The 19,752-nt window shown below is 32.1% G+C and overlaps 1 protein-coding gene across 1 annotated transcript; it reads left to right on the top strand.

Annotated features, from left to right (window-relative positions):
* Positions 1–10,207: 10,207 nt before the first annotated feature.
* Smp_159860 (G-protein coupled receptor fragment,putative) lies at positions 10,208–17,878 on the top strand (the record flags this gene model as incomplete). The annotated part of the gene is made up of 2 exons (XM_018791976.1): positions 10,208–10,502; positions 17,787–17,878. The coding sequence occupies 2 exons, from the start codon at positions 10,208–10,210 to the stop codon at positions 17,876–17,878; spliced, it is 387 nt and encodes a 128-aa protein (XP_018647277.1).
* Between the last annotated feature and the right edge of the window lie 1,874 nt (positions 17,879–19,752).

The raw sequence follows: 19,752 nt of genomic DNA, 5'->3' as shown, positions 1-19,752 counted from the left end.
TTCCCAGTTAAATTAATAATAACAACTTCATAATAATATTAATAGTAATATAATAATAATAATAATAATAATAATAATAATAATAATAATGGTAATAATAATGATTCTAGTCGTAGGATTACTCTGTGAACAAATTCAATTAGAATAATAATTGACCATTTCATATTTTAATTTCAGTTATAGTATATAATATACCCTTGTGGGCCAGGGTAATTTTGCACTGGTTTTCAGGAGAACTGGACACCATCCAGACTTTCACGTGACAACCGAAATAGTACAGCTCAATCCCTTTTAACAGGAGAGCCAGACACCGCCCTTAGGCTTAAACTGAGCAGAACAGCTCAATCCTGCCCCACAAGAGAACCAGACACTATATGGGCTTCAACGCTACAATCTGAACAGTACAGCTCAATCCTGTGGCGCAACCACACAGGTACCGAACACCCCGGTGGATCATTCGCACCATTTATATACACATTCACATCACATGTATAATTATTTCGATCAGTAATCGCGTAAATCAATCATGCACAGCATGAATAGGCCAAAGTTGACCCATTCCGCTTACACGACAGCCAAACTCATTACTGTTAGCAATGGCGACATGCCTTACGATGCTCCAATAACAGTAGCCCTTGAGAACACTGAAAAGCAACCAACAGTATGAATGAAATCGGTTAACCAGCAAACCAACTTTTCACATGAACAGTGAGCAAAACTTGCCAAAGTAATGCCGAACCATCCACAATTTCAATGGCGAAGCTCCAGTATCACAAAAGCTCTTCAGCTCTACATGGCAATATAGCTTATACTGCATACAACACATATGTAGGGTAGTAAGCGAAACAACCCAACCTGAAGCATTAGGGTATAAAGAACGCTTAAAAACCATTGTCTGGCGTCGGGATACTAACACAACACCACCAAGATCATTTTTATCGCATTTGAGAAATTTTCATTTTTCCGACTTTCCAGACCCTGAGTTAGGGGTAGTTCCCTATTTTAATTTCAACTACATGAAATATTATGTACTAATAATTACGAAATTAGGATAATTCATATTTAATTATGTCTATATTTTAAATGATTGTTACTTTGTTTAAGTTATATGACGGAAGTAATTAATTTTCCTACTTGATATTATTATTTGTCTAATGCATGAAACATCAGTTTTGTCTATTTCCCTAAATTTTAATTAAAATGTTGTTAGAAGACGGTTCTAATAGTTGAATTCATGAGTCAATTGAATCTAGACCACTATGGAAAACCTGTAAGCACTGGACAGCCGTTTCATCCTATTGTGGGACTCCTCAGCAGTGTGCATCCACGATCCCGCCTCGCGAGATTCGATCATATGCTCACTAGTGACTGGCTCCATGAGGTATTTCCTGGAGTTCTAGTGAGAAGCAGTAACCGGTGGAGTTTGACCACGTCTGTTGTGAGATAGTAACTCACTGAAGACAATTGATGAACGGTTGCTCAGTTTAGTGGATTAGTTGAAGTAAGATATTAAAACCATTGGATGCCGGCTGGCTCAGTGGTCTATCGGTTAAGCGCTCGCGCGCGAGACTGGTAGGCCCTGGGTTGGTGGATGCGCACTACTGAAGAGTCGCACAATAGGACGAAACGGATGTCCAGTGCCTCCAGGTTTTCCATGGTAGTCTAGCTTCAATTGACTCATGATCTCAACTTTATAAATAAATATAGATAAATTTTCTATTACATACTTGAAATCCCTACTTACTATTCATACATTTGATATAGAAATTAGAAATGAAAATAAGAGAAAAGCAATTACTAATCCTACTCTTAAGTATTTTTTTAAGTTAAGATTGACTATGGTGCATTCATTATAAGCTACTGCCGAGAACGTTTCTTTTGCATTGGTCTACCATTACAAAATCATTTTGAATAAAACTTTGATGAGGCCATTATTTTTTTAATACATTAAAATAAAGATAAATCGGTCAGCAGAAGTGTGTATAAAGTTAAAAAACGTTTATTCAGACGATTCATCAAATAAAATAGAACTTATAGATAATACGCTGATTAAATTGAGCTATTAGAAAGGCTTTTTGTCTAGGAGGTTGTATTCAATAAGCAAGTAATCAAAGACATGAAGTATTTACAAAAGATTTATTCTCGTGAGACGTAAGTTGGACGAAGACACCGATAGTAACGTTCTTTATGATTAAACTGTGAAGGTAATCATCTTTTGATCTTTTTATGAGCGGATTTATGGTGGTTGATCAGATGGACGACCTGGCTGTGGAGTAAGCTCCATCGGGTGTGTGTATTGCCAGTTAGCTTAGCTCACAAACTAGTTAGCATCTCCTTGTTGAGTTTGGAAAAGCTCAAAAAATATCAGTAAGTGTCGTATTTTTCATTACATTTGACGGGTGTTCATCGCACCGAGGATAAAACTAAAGCATTCAAACTCATGTATTGCCTAACTACCAGTTTACCTTCAAGGCCAGTTTCGTCTCTTACGTATATGAGTCAATGACCTTTGTTATGCATTCGAAAGAGATTTACAACGTTCCTACCGTTCTCCTGGCCAGATTTTATATTGCACAATATCAAGAATGATTGTTTGAATAAATTTATTTTGAGAAACTTTGATCAATTTCTTATAGGAAAAAGAGAATTCAGCGAAGAAATTTTTCTTCTCGACGAAATCATTTACTTAAGCTGTACACTCGTTTATATAGTTATATGGAAAATATATGTTTATAGGAGGCTAGGAAAGATCGCATTATAGATTGATACGAGAATAAATAACAGATAAGGTTACGTACTAATCAGGGGGTAAGGAAGAAAATAATTTATGGGTCAGATAATAGTTCAATTGACAGATATGAAGAAAAGCGATAAACACAAAGGTCATAATAACAGAAAACTTGTATAAGGTAATAATAATAACTGATTAAAGTTAAAAACGCAAAACGGTAATTTAAAAAAACAAAAAGTCGATAATAATCAAATAAAAGTGCAGCAAAAATAACTAGAAACATACCCATTAAGGGAATTAGGGCCGAGGAAGGGTGAGAGGTTGGACAAATTGTTTCTGCACGCAAAGTTCAGGCTTGAGTGTGTGGATTGCCAACGCCTCAGCAGTGCATAAAATATTGATTGGACCCTTTGACTTTGTAGACTACTTTAAAAGAGGGGTTTTTTGGAGCTTTGTGTCCACAGTTAATTAAATGCTCCTGTGTCGAACTAGTAATTTTTACATTCTCTTTTTAAGAGCCAAGCCGGATAGTGTTCCGAGATACGTTTGGAAAGTGGTCGCTTTGTGCGGCCTATGTAACGTGCCCCACATGAGCAAGCAAATTTATAGGTACACATTGATATGGCCCAAAGCGGAAGCTTATTCTCAACACACTTCACAATGGTAGGCCGGCTAGAGAATACAATTCGAAGTTTAGCTTCTTATGTTAAAATATATGCTATCTTGTTTATAAAATTTACATCACTACGAATATTACATCTGTTATTGTATTCTCAGTTTTAACATTTATATCTGGTGGATTTTTCTTGATTTTTTAAACACTTCATAAATGTATAAACACATAACCAGATTAGATCATGGCTTGATAATAAATCTACCTAAACATAATTTTGCCTAATCATATTGTCGTGTGTGCTACTGATGTCGACAAATCTAAGTAGTATGTATCATCAATAGAAAACGAAATACCTGACGGCAGAAGGTTAAGAAGATCGAAGAGAAGGGAACAAGAACAGAGAGTAATTGCTGTAGAAACGAAAGAACAGTCAAGTCTGAGACAATTGATCAACATTTTGCAAATGAAGTATTTACTTTATGGCTTTTAGATTTTACTAAGAGATTCTGTAATTTTGTGTTTAAATACATTTGATTGTCCCCACTGATGTTCTCGTTTACTACAATAAACCTTGTTTAAATTAACACGATACAATTGTATGTGCATAAATTTAAATCGATTCGAAAGCTTATGAATATTAAGATATATGTTATCATTGGTAAATGAATTAGTAATTTTCTTTATTTTAGCCTAAATAAATATATACATTTTGTGTAGCAGATTAACATTATTTATAAAGGATAAATGTATTCGATACTTGTTTTCATTTCAATCAGTGATTATATTAGGGGTAAATGATAATATTGCCAGGTGGTCTACTTCATTATCTGGGCTATCTGTTCCTGCCATACCTTGTTTGTTTTAACAGATCATTATTTCAATTAGTTGCATAATCTATTCACGTGCGTTTGTGAAAAGTTTATGACCTTTCACTGTATAAGTTACAAAACAATACAATCGGAGACATCATGATGGCTGGCAATGTGCATCGAAAAGAATGTACCTTATTCAGATGTCGATGCCTGAACTACTAACATCTAATTGGTGATCACTAAATATTTATCGTGAGAATCGATCAAGAATTAAGAAACGGAAACTTGTTGAATTACTTTGTGCTGAGAATTCTATATTGTACCAAAAATATAACATTGAATAAAGCTAATAATAAGGATAATGATAAAAGCGATTAAGAAGATTCCCCAACTGCGTCACAAGGCAAGCGCTCACATGGAATCATCAAAGTCAAAGGAAAAGAAGAAGACCAAAGAACACATTACGCCGAAAAATGAAGACAGACATGGGAAGAATGAACAAAAGTTGGATAGAACTAGAAAGGAAGATCCAGGACAGAGTGGGTTGGAGAATGCTAGTGGGCGGCCTATGCTCCATCGAGAGTAACAGACGTAAGTAAGTAAGTAAGAGTAAGAAGATTCAACTCTGTAAGTTGTAATCTAATTAAGCTTTTAATTAGTTAGTTTTCTTCCTATACTTATATCCACTGTCATAACAAAACTCGTTTTTGTATAACTTTGTAAAATCTACCGATGTCTTTGTTACTTGTATGATCGGGCTACCGGATTGATTTATGCTGTTCAAGTTATAATGATTTGAATAGTGTCTAGTTCTGTTGAAAACCATTGTGAAATGTTTTTTAAAGTCTTTGAAATCCAACCAATTAGTAGTCATGGAATATTTATGCTTAGTTTAAATGAAGTCGGAATTCACACTATTTACCTATGTTTTTATTTTAATCATAATCATGCGAACGAAGATAGAGAATTCGGTGCTGAACAATTCATCTTACGTTTAAGCTCATATAATTATATGATTATACCAATAACTTCAAGTATAAATTTTATTACTGAGTGACAGTTACTGAGTATCTATGAATTGAATTTAAGTCTAATAAATTCGCACAGGTCTACTATAACATTATGTAAATCAAGATCGATTGGGAGGTTTCTATGCTCAGAATTCAGAAACAACTGTTTAACAGACAAAAAAGATGTTTTAGTCTCTAGAATATAGCTATATTTGATTTGACAATTATGTAGGTTGTCTTCTATATGATTACAACTGATATTATGTACATATATAGGGTGATAATGAGTTTAATACAGTAATTCTTACCGTAATGACAAATTATGAGATTATGAATTTTACAGCTGTTATATTTATTCTTGGAAAGTAATAACCTGATTCTATCCACTTGTTGTTGTTTTACTTGTATCTTCCCATTGTTATATTGGACTGCAATTGATCAGTCTCTCGTCGGCATATGTGCATCCTATGCGAGCTGCCTCGATATTGCCTGAAATCACAAGCTTTATAAGCAAAGATGTATAGTGGCTAGCAGTGGATTGTTCCATTATAAATAATAGGAAGCAGTAGCAGACTGTACATTTCTGGTAACTCGAATTTAAAAGTAAACTAACATAGCTTCCATAACGAACATCTTATAACTATATCAGATTTTAAGGGAGAATTTTATTTTACCTATTATTGGTTTCAATGTTATAAAACAAAACGAAGTGCAGTAATATCTACTCGATTCATTTATCAAGTTACACTACTTATGAGTAACTATTTTTTTACTGCAGATTTTTTCTCACTCGTTTTGTTCATTAGTCAGAATTTTGACCATTCATGCCTCCCCCCTTTTTGTCACCTAGTTTGTGGTCGATGTTTAGTAGTTATAAATGGTTTCCTTAGCTGAAATGTAATATGTACTATTATAACTACGTATTACATGAAGTGAGAACTATCTTTTATGTGAAACTGGCGGTAAATTTATTTATTTCAATCTGAAACATTAAGTCGTCTACTTAGACAACATAACTATTCTTGATCACTTATGATTGTAGTACCCTGTTTTTAGAAAACAGAGTACTTAATCTTGAAACGACTAAGAATAGCTCGATAGATTAATATTTTGAGGTAAATCTTATCTATGGATTATTCATCAATGTTTTCTATCGTCTAAATCAAAGTTTTCATTGTAGTCAGAATAAACGAATTTGAATGAGCTTCTTACGGATAATCTACTATATTTAATACACTGATGGGTAGATTAATATCATTCATATTAGGAATAACAGAACAAAGCTGTGATATATAATATTTGTATAAAACAAACATTTTAAAGAATTATTTAGTTCATTCTAACCTGGCATTTGTTTCAGAATATAAACTTGTAACTTCTTAATAGCGCGAAACGAATACAGAAAGCCAGAATATGTGTTAATCTTTAAGTTCATGATATATATGATTAAGGGTTTCACAAAAACAATGAGAGGTTATTCGTTACGAGATATGTAATAATTACTTGAAGAAGACGACCATACACATATCTTAATATGTCAAAATTTTGACAAATTGACCCATACTCATTAAAGAAGTTATTACTTACCGAAGAACATTTGTTATTAAAGTTAAAGACTAAGTGGAATACCATAATAGAGGCATACGATGGTGTTAATGTCTAACTTCATCCAATCCACGAAGTTGAGCAACCATTTCACCAATGTCTTCAGTGAGTTAATATCTCACAACAGACGTGGCTGAACTCCATTGGTCACTGCTTCTCACTAGAACTCCAGGAAATACCTCTTGAAGCCAGTCAGTAGTGAGCATATGATAAGGGATATAAAATTTCTACTAATCTTCCTATTACATCTGTTATGTATTTGACCTAGGCTGTAGCCAATTGTTACATCTGACCGATTGTGAACGCTATATTTGCTTCCCTAAGCTAGTTCCGTACCCCCGAGCTAGAACTATACACCGACTTGAAGACCAGAGAAAAGGCACAAAGTGTGTGGGAAGCGCTTTACTACAGGATTCATTTATGTACAGAAAATACAGGGGTTTTATAGTAATTAAGAAACCTTGAGTTTCCATAGTAGCAGTGTGTTAAACAGCCAATCAGGATCTCGTTATTTTAGTAGCATAGCTTCTAATTAATCGCTGATTGGTTGGGGCTCTTTATGAGCCTCTGGAGGCTCTGATAGAGTTTACTGTAAGCCGACTTAACAACATCATCATGTTTATGCATTGTTCATGTGTCCTCACAAAATTAGTATATTTCATTGTATATCTTGGTAATAAATTAGTTGTAAAGAAACCCCTTCACTAAACTTTGTATTTTTAATATCAAGGATTAACTACGTGTAACTTTTAATGGCATATATTCAAAACATTTGAAATAAGATCACCAAATTATTATTAGTATTATAAAGTAAAACGTAATAAAGTCACAAGTGTACATTATTTATTAAATGTCATATAATCCAAAATAATAAATAATCGTTTTATCGAAATTTGAACAATGGCTGTCAGGATAATGATTTTTATTCTTCTCTTTTTGTTAAAGTAGAAATAATGAAGTAATATTTATATCAGAATGGGGATTTGTAGAGATTACAGATGCATTTCCCACGTGACCTAAGGACCATGTATGCTATTCCCTATGGAAAAGTTGTGAACGTACGCATCTTGGAAACCAGATTAGTAGATGAAACAGCTGTTCAATTAAAAATTTGTCATCTCAATTACATTCAACAATTTTAACAAACTTCATCTACTGAAAATGTTTGAATTCAATGAACTTAAAAGCCAGAGTGAAGTCACTTAGTCTTAATGTAGTGAACAAAACACGGGTGGGGACAATCGAACGTATTAAAGCACAAATTACAGACTATCTCACTAAATTCTAATAACCATACAGTCAACAGTTAATTAGCAAAATAATAATCGATTATCTCAATTTTAACTGTTTCTTCTGCAAATATCAGTCCGTCTTCTCTGACTTCATTGTTTACGCATTTTCGTACCCGATTGCGCTACATTTCTGTTCCTCCCTTATCGATCTTCTGCCAAAATACATTCTATGTCTGACCACCGTCATATACTACTTATGTGAATATAAGTAGACCACACCACAATAAGTTGGATTTAAACTGTTTTTAACTAAGATTTATAATTTAAATGTGGTTTATCTGATACCTCTCGTTTCATTATCATCATTTAGTAATCATATCATATAATATATTTACATTAATCCTATCAATCTAACTTATAACTTAATCACTTGGTCATTAAATAGGAATAATATATTTGTAAAATCTCAGAGAATGGATTTCAATTAAATCCAACGTTTCACCTGGCAATCTGGTCCAATCTTTTTCAAAGATTTACTTCAAATTCATTCGTTGAGATTTTATAAATACATATTATTCCTATTTAATGTCTTACATCAACTCGGTACCCAAATACTGTGAAACTCTTCGCTCTAATTTCGCCAAAATTTCTTATATAATCACTTAGTCTTTTAAAGAAAAGAACAATTTATATTATATCGAGTATAATATGGATTGAGTCGGTTCATTAGTAAATATTATTTAACCCATTCATTAATAAGTTACAATTCTATTGGTTCTTTCACTTAGCAACCAATCAGATTCCAATTACAAATTACTAGTTTAACATGAAGCTATTTCATGAATTAATATGAAATGATCAAATTATAATTAGATAAAGCATTTACATTCTTTTTTTCTTTCTTTAATATGAATTAATTAAATGGAAATAAATACTAAATTATACTCAATTCAATGAACAATAATAATAAACTTCAATTACAATTCATTGAAACATTGAATAATCAAACATGTTTATGGTCATTAAAAACATTTTATGATCTACCTTCATCATATAAAATGTATCATCTACATAGAAATACTAATTCAATCATTCAATCTTTACATTTATCATTAAATCCTTATCATAATTGGTTTCCATGGATCATCATCATACCCATAATGATTGTAATTTTTACAATTTTCGGTAATTCATTAGCATGTTATGTTGTATTAAATGATCGACATCTTAGGCATAGATCAAATATATTTTTTATATCATTATCTATAATCAATATTATATTTTCTAGTACAGTTATGTTATTTAATATTATATATAATCTTATTCATCCAAAATATTTTTCAGATAATTTAATTAAATTATTTTTTTCATTAGATCAATTATTTTGTACAGTAACTATATTACATTTAGTTGCTATGGCATTTGATCGTTTTATACATATTAAAGTACCATTAAAATATTCACGTTGTTTTAAACCAAAATATTTATTAATTACAATAATTAGTTTATGGTTTATATCATTTTTAATAGCATTTATACCAATACAATTTAATTGGAATATAATTCATTATAAAGAATGTTTAACAATAAGTAATACTACTAATACTACTACTACTAATAATAATAATAATAGTAGTAGTATGATAAGTACATATTTTACAAATAAAAATTGTACCACCCCTTCCATTCAATCATCAATATCATCATCTATTGAAGATATCTCATTGACACCTAAACAATTAACTTGTATACATAAAGTGGATAGATTCTATGCTATCACTAATGCTATATTTAGTTTTATTTTACCATTAATAATAATGATTATAATATATACACATTTATTTTTATTAACAAAACAACATATTAATCGATTAAATATATTCCCTAGTTTCACTAATGATACAAATGACTTAGCAACAAATGAACAATTCAATAATAATAATAATAAACAAATTATTTATTTCTTGGATAATTCATCAAATTTTTCAAAAAAATTAAAAAAAATTTTTAAAATAAAAAATTTTTTTTTAAATTATCATTTAAAAAATTCCTTGACAACAACATCCATAGATACAATAAAAATATCATCAGAATTATCTAAAATAAAACAATTAAATTATACACCATTACGTTTTATAAATATTAAATCAAAAAATGAATATTTAATTCATATGAATAAAACAATAAATAGATCGTTTATCATGTCAACGAATTCATTTACATCATTAGATCAATCAATGAATCGTCGAAAGCATAGCTTACCCCTATATACTATATCAAGAAATTCATCATTTAATATATATAATACTAATAATAGTAATATGAATATGAATGATATAATACGTCCACAATTAATAATAAATTATCCTGAAAAACAAATATATAATGCACATAAAGCAGCAATTACATTAGGTGTTATATTAGGTTCATTTACAATATGTTGGTTACCATATTTTACAATTAATTGTATAGCATCATTTTGTGATTATATACCAAGTAAGTTTATATTTGTTATTATTCATTTTTATAACAACTGAATAGTCTTTTATGGGTATAAAGAAATCCTATACGGATTGCTTCGATAATGTCTTAAGTAACAAGTGTTATCAGCAAAGATGGATGTCAATAAGAGACTGATCCATTGAAGTTCTAAACATCAATGGAAAGATTCAAACAAATAGTAAAAAAAATGAATTTATAATTCATCTTATTGCACAAGCTAGTGGCTATCAGGACTTAGTAGCTAAGTAGATTCGAGCTCTAGAGTGGTTATCAACTCTGGGATGCAGATACATTCAGATGACGAGTCTTGAATTGGATGAAACACACATCCTGGTTTCTCCTGCTAGCTACTATCCATCTTTGCTTATAATTACATAATTGTTGTATACTTCATCTTAGTAACCATAAATACTAATTTCTCGCCAATAACTTAATTATGAATTCTATATCATTAGATGCAAATTATATTTTAAAAAACAAAATAAGTCACCAGTTCTAAAGTGTTGAGTAGTGTAACAAAAATAAAGAGAACTTTTAAGTAATTTCGTTTATTATTAGTAACTATAATTATGATGGTTTTAAGCTAGACAAGCAGAAGAAAACTTGAAGTATTTTATATCGGTCATCATATATTTCTTCTGTATACTCCCCATGTAACTTTGCGAAAATGTTCGGATTAGTGAAAATAAGGCAATTAGTGACTTTTAACCATTAATTTGTTTGAAACTTATAAAATTTATATAGATTTAGTGATAAGAGTATTTCAATTCCACTCTATTGCCAAAAGTGAGGATAGCAAATAAACTATTCCTACGATACGCTTTGTTATTACTAAATATAATTGAAAGCGTGAGTCAATTGAAGCTAGACCACCAGGGGAAACCTGGAAGAACTGGAAACCGGTTTCGCTCTTGGATTTACCTCTAGTGAGAAGCAGTGACCAGTGGAGTTCAAACCACGTCTGTTGTGAGATAATAACTCACTGAAGACATTGGTGGATGTGTCGCTCAATTTTGTAGATTGGTTGAAGTTAGACATTAACACCGTTGGATGCCGGCTGGCTCAGCCGTCTATCGGTTAAGTGCTCTGGCGCGAGACTGGGAGGTCCTGAGTTGGAATCTCGTGAAGTGGGATCGTGGATGCTCACTGCCACTGAGAGGTCCCATAATAAGACGAAACGGGTATCCAGTGCTTCCAGGTTTCCCCTGGTGGTCTAGCTCATGATTTGAACTATGCAAATACTAAATCTTCACTAAAAAACCCCTTCTGACAATAATACTAAATATGCCTGGTCTGACAATACATCTAAACATGATGGAATTTAATTAAAAGAAGGACAAAATAATTTCAAAGAACCTGTCACCTAATATGTAGGGCTACTGTATTCTTATGCTTGTTAGTAATTAAACTGTAATTCAAATTTATTTGATAAATCATAATCTAATGTAATGAACTTTTCCATTTGCCAATTATTTTTGATAAATACCAATAATTAGTTGCATTGTAGTTAAATGATCTGACATATTTAGTATGGATGTTTTATTGTTAATAGGTATAAAAAGTGAAGATATTTGGAACTTTATCAAGGATGAAATATATGATTAAACATTAAAGCATAAAATCATATTCACTAGCAGAGATTATGTCTTCAGATATAAATAAATACATCTAAGTGATATATATAGCAAATGAAGAGCTCAGGTGGAGATAACTAATCTATTGTTTAGTGCGAAATTACAGTTTTTCACAAAATATGAAAAGCATACGTTAAGTATGTCATTCGCACATCATCCATCAGTTATCTCATGTAAATTTCCTTGTTCCTCCACTCTCTGTTCGCAGTCCTGTTGTCTTCAATTCGGTCTTCTCAATTTTCTGCTGCTAGACATTCTACTTCTGATTAGTGTTACATACTACTTATATGTCAACATAGGAATCATGGATCATATATATATATATATATATATATATATATATATATATATATGACTTTAGTATTTAGTTAGTTAATAATTTAATTGGTGGGTTTCTTCACCATAGATAGATACGAATTTGAGCACCATTGCAAACTTGTCGGAACTAAATAGCTCTTTAGTTCCACATTGATTCTAGAATCCAATGGTCAAACAGTCTGGTAGAAGCATGTATTTCCTTGAAATTACAGGTATATTTTATAATGAGTGATAAGTAATATGAAACCTATGTCCTAATTTTCCTTTCAATAACTTTTCGGCTTAGCATCCATTTAATGAAGAAATAAATCGAACTTTTTTGAAGTGGTCACTGCAACTCTCTTTATGAATAGATATATAATGAATTGCTTGATATAACATAAAAACGATTTCATATAGTTCAATGTCATGTACACTGTCACTAAGGTGAGAAATGATAGAGGGTTTTTAAATATAAAATGAATGTTTCATGGGTAATTTCATCATAACTCTTCCAATATATTTAACAACATAATCATGTTTATTTGATTTTTAATTATCTATTTACGGTATAAATATTCTTTGTTTATTTGTTCATGTTGAATTCCAAATAAGTTGGTTGTTATTTATTTACTTTTCACTTTATATAATCCAATAAATATTTACCTTTGAAAGTTGATAAACTGTTTATAGGATAAATGACAGTAGTGGAAAAAATGATGAATCAATATGAACTTAAAGTAAGCACTGAGATTTGTAGATGATTTATGAAGAAAAAGGGAATGAATTGAACATCATAACTGTTGAAATCTCTGTTGAATTGGGAGAAAAATATTCTATAAATTTTTGAAAATAATTAGTCTTATTCAAAATATGGAGTTCAGCCAGGTCTGTTGTGAGATAGTAACTCACTGAAGATAATGGTGGACGATTGCTCAATTTCGTGGATTGGTTGAAGTTAGACATTAACACCGTTGGATGTCGACCAGACCAGTGGTCTAGTGGTCAAGCGGTCGCACACGAAACTGATAGGTCTTGGGTTGGAATCTCGTGAGGCGGGATATTGGATGCGCACTACTGAGGAGTCCCACAATAGGACGAAACGGGTGTCCAGTATTTCCAGGTTTTCGATGGTGGTCTAGCTTCAACTGACTCATGATTTCAACTATAAAATTATTCTAAATGTTTGGTATTATGTTATGGAAAGTAATCAACATTGAAATAAGATCTATTCAATTTAAAGTCAAGGTTTATTTGTTAATCTGTTGTAATTTTTGTTATTCAAAGTGATTAGGAGATAAAAGAATAATCGGATTAGAATTCTTGATATTATTATTAGAAATCAAGTGTTGAAATAAAGTTTTTTTTGATTTTCCTGAACAGTTTATTGTACATTAAATATATGTAGATTATTGATTTTTGGATTGCTTCCAGGTTTTCCATGATGGTCTAGCTTCAATTAACTCACGATTTCAGCTATATAAAATTACTAAAATCTCCACAAAACCCCCTTCTGATAATGAGTATATGCTAGTTTGATTAAAGCAATTCAATGACGTTTACTAGAATAGATTAGTGTTATAAATTCATACGACTAGTCTTCTAAGATTTACAGTTGAATGAAACGCAATTGTTTGTACTTCACAAATGTTTCACAAATTACTTGAACTCAAAAAAGGTATTTTTTTACATTTAATATGCAAACAATCATTCATATTAAGCAGAGATGGATAGTGGCTAGCAGTGGAAACCAGGACGCACGTCTCGTCCTATTTGGGACTCGTCAACTGGATGTACCTGCATCTCAGAGTTGATGTTCACTCTAGGACTCGAACCCAGTATCTTTCGCTTCAAACGCCATCACGTTATCCACTCGGCCACTGAGTCCTGATAGCCACTTGCTTGTGCGAAGATTCAAACAAAGAATACTAAATTAATTTAATGATTCATATCAGTTACAGGTCACATTGGAATGAAATGAGATCTAATAAACTATTGTATCTTATTAGTTATTAGAAATATCAAAGTATTTATTACCTATACAGGGTTTTGTGAATTTTTATTTAGCTACCTTTTTATTACTATATTATATTATATTGTATTTATTTATCAAATATAAAAAATGCAAGTACTCATATCCCATGTTTTAAACAGCATGGTTGGTGGCTAGCAGTAAAATACAGAAGATGTGTTTCATTCTATTAGGGACTCATCAGTTAGATTTACTTGAATCCGAGAGTTAGTGTTCACTCTGGTACCCAAACCCAGTATCGATTGTTTCAAGCATTTGAATTACATAGAAACCTGGTTAAAAACTAATTTATTGATCTAATTTTGGTTTATTATTCGGTTTTTGATAAAATATTTCAAACATTTTTACTCATTTAAATTTTATTGTGCTTTCTGTTAAAATTTGGTTGTCATTTATTTTTTCATTAAAACACATAAATATTGATACCAGGGGGCATCAGATATAAATGCGCCACACAAAAAATTGTCATTTCATTTAATTGTGTGAGGGATTTGATACTACCTGGGTGCCCAGACCGAAACAGGTGGTTTTCTTAAGGGGCTACACCAGGAGCCTTCGACCTAAAGGTCTGATCCACAAGACAGTGGAGGATCGTAAAGAGATGCAGTCCCATCGTAACCGGTGACCAACGATTGGTTCATACGCCATTTGTTCCCTCAGGATACTGGAGTCCATGTGCACCATTGGTTTGGAATCAGGGTTTTCCAACTCCCCTAGATAGACATTTTGTGTCCACCAACCCGGTTAAAGCGCTGGACATTTGCTTTCCGTCCTCTCAATTTCGTAAGCAACACCCCCGCTATGGAAGGCAGTGAGTAGGACTTCTCTGGCAGAGGCTGTATAAGCGTGACCGTGTGAGAGGATTTCAAGAGAGAGAGAGAGCGGACTCTCCCCACTCTCGGCCGTACCAGGGCATTCGGGGGCACCGATGCAATACTCTATTTTATCTAAATAAAGAGGAACTGTACTGGGAAAAAGTCCACTAATTTGAAAAGTAGAGTGTCACATCATGGCATAAATAATGCTTTCTTTCTCACATGGTTTAATCCGCTTCCATATTCTTGTATATGCTATTCATTGTTACGGTTTACCTTAATTTATTGATTAATATAACAGTAAATCTTGGTCACAGCTGTTTTTTTATTTATCATATAATATCTACAATAATATGACTAACCAACTAATAGACACAATTCTTTCTTATACACAAGTATAAAACAACAATTGTGAAGTACTATTATCTGTATTACTACTTTTTGGAATGAAAAATATATGAACATTTAAGCAAAGATGGATAGTGGTTAGCAGTGGAATCCAGGACGCACGTTTCGTCCTATCTGAGACCCTTCAGCAGGATGTACCTGCATCTCAGAGTTGATGTTCACTCTAGGACTCGAACCCAGTACCTTTCGCTTCAAACGCCATCGCGCTATCCACTTAGCTACTTAGTCCTGATAGCCACTTGCTTGTACAATAGGGTGAAGTTTAAACTCACTTAGATGCAGGTACATCCATCTGACAAGTACCAAATAGGACGAAACGCGCGTCCTATATTCCAATGCTAGCCACTATCTATCTTTGATTGTAATGCTTGTGAATTAAGGCTATATCAAGGCAATACGCACAGTATGCACATATGCCAATTGGAGACTGAGCAGTTGCAGTCCTAAACATCAATGGGAAGATTCAACCAAACAATACCAAGTGAATATGAACATTTAGTTTACCGAATAATTTCAAGATAGCTGTTCTTGAAGACTAAGATGGTTTGCTGAAAAAAGCAAAGAACCTTATAGTCATATCTAGTCTCAAAGCTAAACATTTTACCGATCAAAACCATGACTGAGATTAAAAATAATGTTGAATAATCAGCACATTCTATCTTAAATCATAGATAAAAGTATGAAATGATGAATTTTGTGTTAGTGGTTTTAAAATGCTCTTCCTGTAGCGCGTCCTGGAGACTTATACTTTTATTCTTTGTAAAATAGTATTTAAGTAGACTTTAAATTATGACAAATCATTTAGTTTTAATTATGTTTCAAATAAGGTTTTATATCCATGAATTGTCAACAGAAGGTGTCAGTTCACATCAAAAACGTTCACTGCATAACTTCTGATTATTTTTCTCATAGGTTCCAAGAGTTATCTGCAACTCTGACAGTCCTAATATGAATTAAATCCAACTTTTATACATATATTTTAAAGAAAATGTTTCACTGTTCAAAATATTGTAGTCAATCTTTAAGCTGAGCCAAAACAAATGACAAATTTCACTTATTACACTAAATATAAATTACTAAGTGTAAACTGATAGTTTAAGGTAAATTTAAAATTTAGTAAAGGTATTCTGTAATATACCATTTATCCCATTCATCATCTTAAAAAACTGTTGTAATAGGAATTCAACCAATTACTTTATAAAAAAGCCTTTGTAAAATCAGTTTCAGTTTGGAAAGGACAGGAGGCTTGATGGCCTGTGTTAGTCCTGGCAATGATGGTCTCTCAGCTGATCCAACTTTCTTTTGAAAGAGTCGACGGATGGAGCCTCAACCACGTGATGAGGTAATGAATTTCACTCGTTGATGATTCTATGGGAAAGTCGATAGTCAGCTGACAAGTAATTTGTTCTGGGCTTGTGAACTTTTTTTGGGGTGTCCTAGTAAATTTTTGTTTTGGAAGACAAGAAAAATGACATAACCTTTGGAGTCATTAGGGTTATGGGTCACTACATCTATTCGAATAGACCTGAAGTAGATACAGATAATGGCAAATTAACGGTCACAAATACATGTAATTAATATGAGAGAATAAACGTTTAATTCGCCCACGTGTATGAATAGGATTGGCCACAATCAACATCACATATATGTCTTTAAATACATTTGAGAACCTAGAAAGTTATTACGAACTCACACTACTCACCACAGAAACCTTCCAAATATTATATCGAAAACCTAACAAAATATCATTACAAATGACTTATAAGTTATCACGTAGGTTGTTCTACGACAAAACTGAAATAAATTAGTTGTATTTTATCAAGGAAGCTTCTGATACAATCAGTCCATCAAAAGACAAATTACTTATACTTCTATTATTTTTAACGCGTATATGATCAAACATAGGTTGCATAATGGAATGTTAGGGTTTTAAAAAGAATAATTCCTCATAAAAGAATAACTGAAATCAATAGAATCTTTCACATTGTAATGGTCACTGAAGTTTTCATAAGTCACACGAATGAAGGAATAATGACTTCTGTAATTTCATACAATCTGTATTGCATTCCTAATGATCTCTTGATTACAATAGATATTTTCGATCTATCTACACTTTCTAGTAACCCGGTTTGTTTACGTACAACAACCGATTATCAATCAATCCTTGTTAATCCTCCTACTTAAATTACACAATTGGTTATAAGTCATTTAATTAGACATTTCTTTGTTAAATACATATAAAGTTTTTTGATGAGAAGCTTCTATATTCTCAGTTTGCAAATAAAATATACATCGGGATAATAGGGGCTTAAATAATTTCAACGCCTTAATTAATATATTACATAACAGATGTTTAATGAGAAAACATTTGTTCTCTTGTAAATAGTTTGCTGAGACGATTTTATGACGGCAATATTTTCATATTGTGTTGCACTGGAAAAAACTAGAAGCATTAATTTAATATTGCAATAAGTAAGATTAACTGCAGTGATGTAATTGGAATGGATAAACCTGAGCTCAAATGATGGGGCAGTGGAAGTTCATGCTTAATTACTTTACGTAACTGTAATAGTTATAGAACAGACGGTAATGAAGAAAATGATGTTAGTTTGAATATGTATTATTATAAGGTACAACATATATATATATATATATATATATATATATATATATATGTACATTTCTTAAGATCGATTCCAATCATGAAAATAATTGTTTGATTATAATCAGAAGGGGTTTTTATGGAGATTTCAGTATTTTCATAGTTGAAATCATGAGTCAACTAAAGATTAATAATCTATCGATTAAGTGCTCTGGAGCGAGACTGGTAGGTACTGGGTCCGAATCTCGTGAGGCGGGATCGTGGATGCACGCTGCTGAGGAGTCCCACAATAGGACGAAATGGCCGTCCAGTGCTTACAGGTTTTCCATGGTGGTCTAGCTTCAATTGACTCATGATTTCAACCATGAAAATTGTTTGATTCACAAATGGCGGGGAATGATAAATGGAAATAAAAAGAGTTAGCAAACATTATTTAGTATTTAATGTTGTATTTATTTCTAAATACAAGATACCCTGTAAACTAACTATTTACTATGCCAAGTAACTGCAGCTTGAAAACCTAGGTTGATTTGTTGTCTGGCTGATCACATCTATTTAGAACGTCATTTATGCTGTAAAGCATTGAGAAATAATACAAAATTTCAAATTAATGTTATTTAGGTGTATAAGTGTAAAGCCTAGTGAAACGAATAATGAATTGGAGGTTATTTCGTGTGATGAAGAGTTGGAAAGCAGTAATAGACCATAGCAGATATTGTGACCTAGAAAATGATATTTGAATAAATGACTTTATGTTCTCAGTGACATATAAAATACAGAAATTGGAAGTATTAAGTTTATAAACACCTTTAGAAACGGGTTTCTGAAGGTAATCTTGTCAATGAAGAAAAGTATTTAGTACAATGTGTTTCGAATCAGTCACATATTTCCCTAAATGCTGCCTATATTAATAATAATTAATAATGTTGTACAATAGAGTTGACAGTATTTTCGCATAAACCTTCTGTTCGTCTTTGTACCTTTTAACTTCATCTGAAATCAAATATTTAACTTAATAGTTTAGATTAAATAGTATGCCATTTATAAAATGTTTGTTTGATTACATTATAACAGTTGAATTCGTGAGTCGATCTAAGCTAGACTAACATCGAAAACCAGAAAGTGCTGAAAAGCCTTTTCATCATAGTATGGGACTCATCACCAGTGCACATCTGCAACCATGCATGTTGGACTCAAACATAAAACCTTCGGTAACGTGCTTGAACGCTTAACCTGTAGACCACTGAGCCGGCATCCAATGGTGTAAATATTTAACTTCAATCAATCCATGATCTTTCGCAACCCTACATTCATTGTCCGAGGTGGATAACTGTCTCACACTCGACATGGATTGGACTCCACATGTCACAGCTTGTCACTAGAACCCCAAGAAATTCATCTTGAAGTTAGTCACTGGTGAGCATGTGATTATTACGAGAGCTTGCTACCGTATTTA

This window comes from Schistosoma mansoni (assembly GCF_000237925.1).
Source record: "Schistosoma mansoni, WGS project CABG00000000 data, supercontig 0223, strain Puerto Rico, whole genome shotgun sequence".
Lineage (NCBI taxonomy): Eukaryota > Metazoa > Platyhelminthes > Trematoda > Strigeidida > Schistosomatidae > Schistosoma > Schistosoma mansoni.
This window is presented reverse-complemented; position numbering and strand designations above follow the sequence as displayed.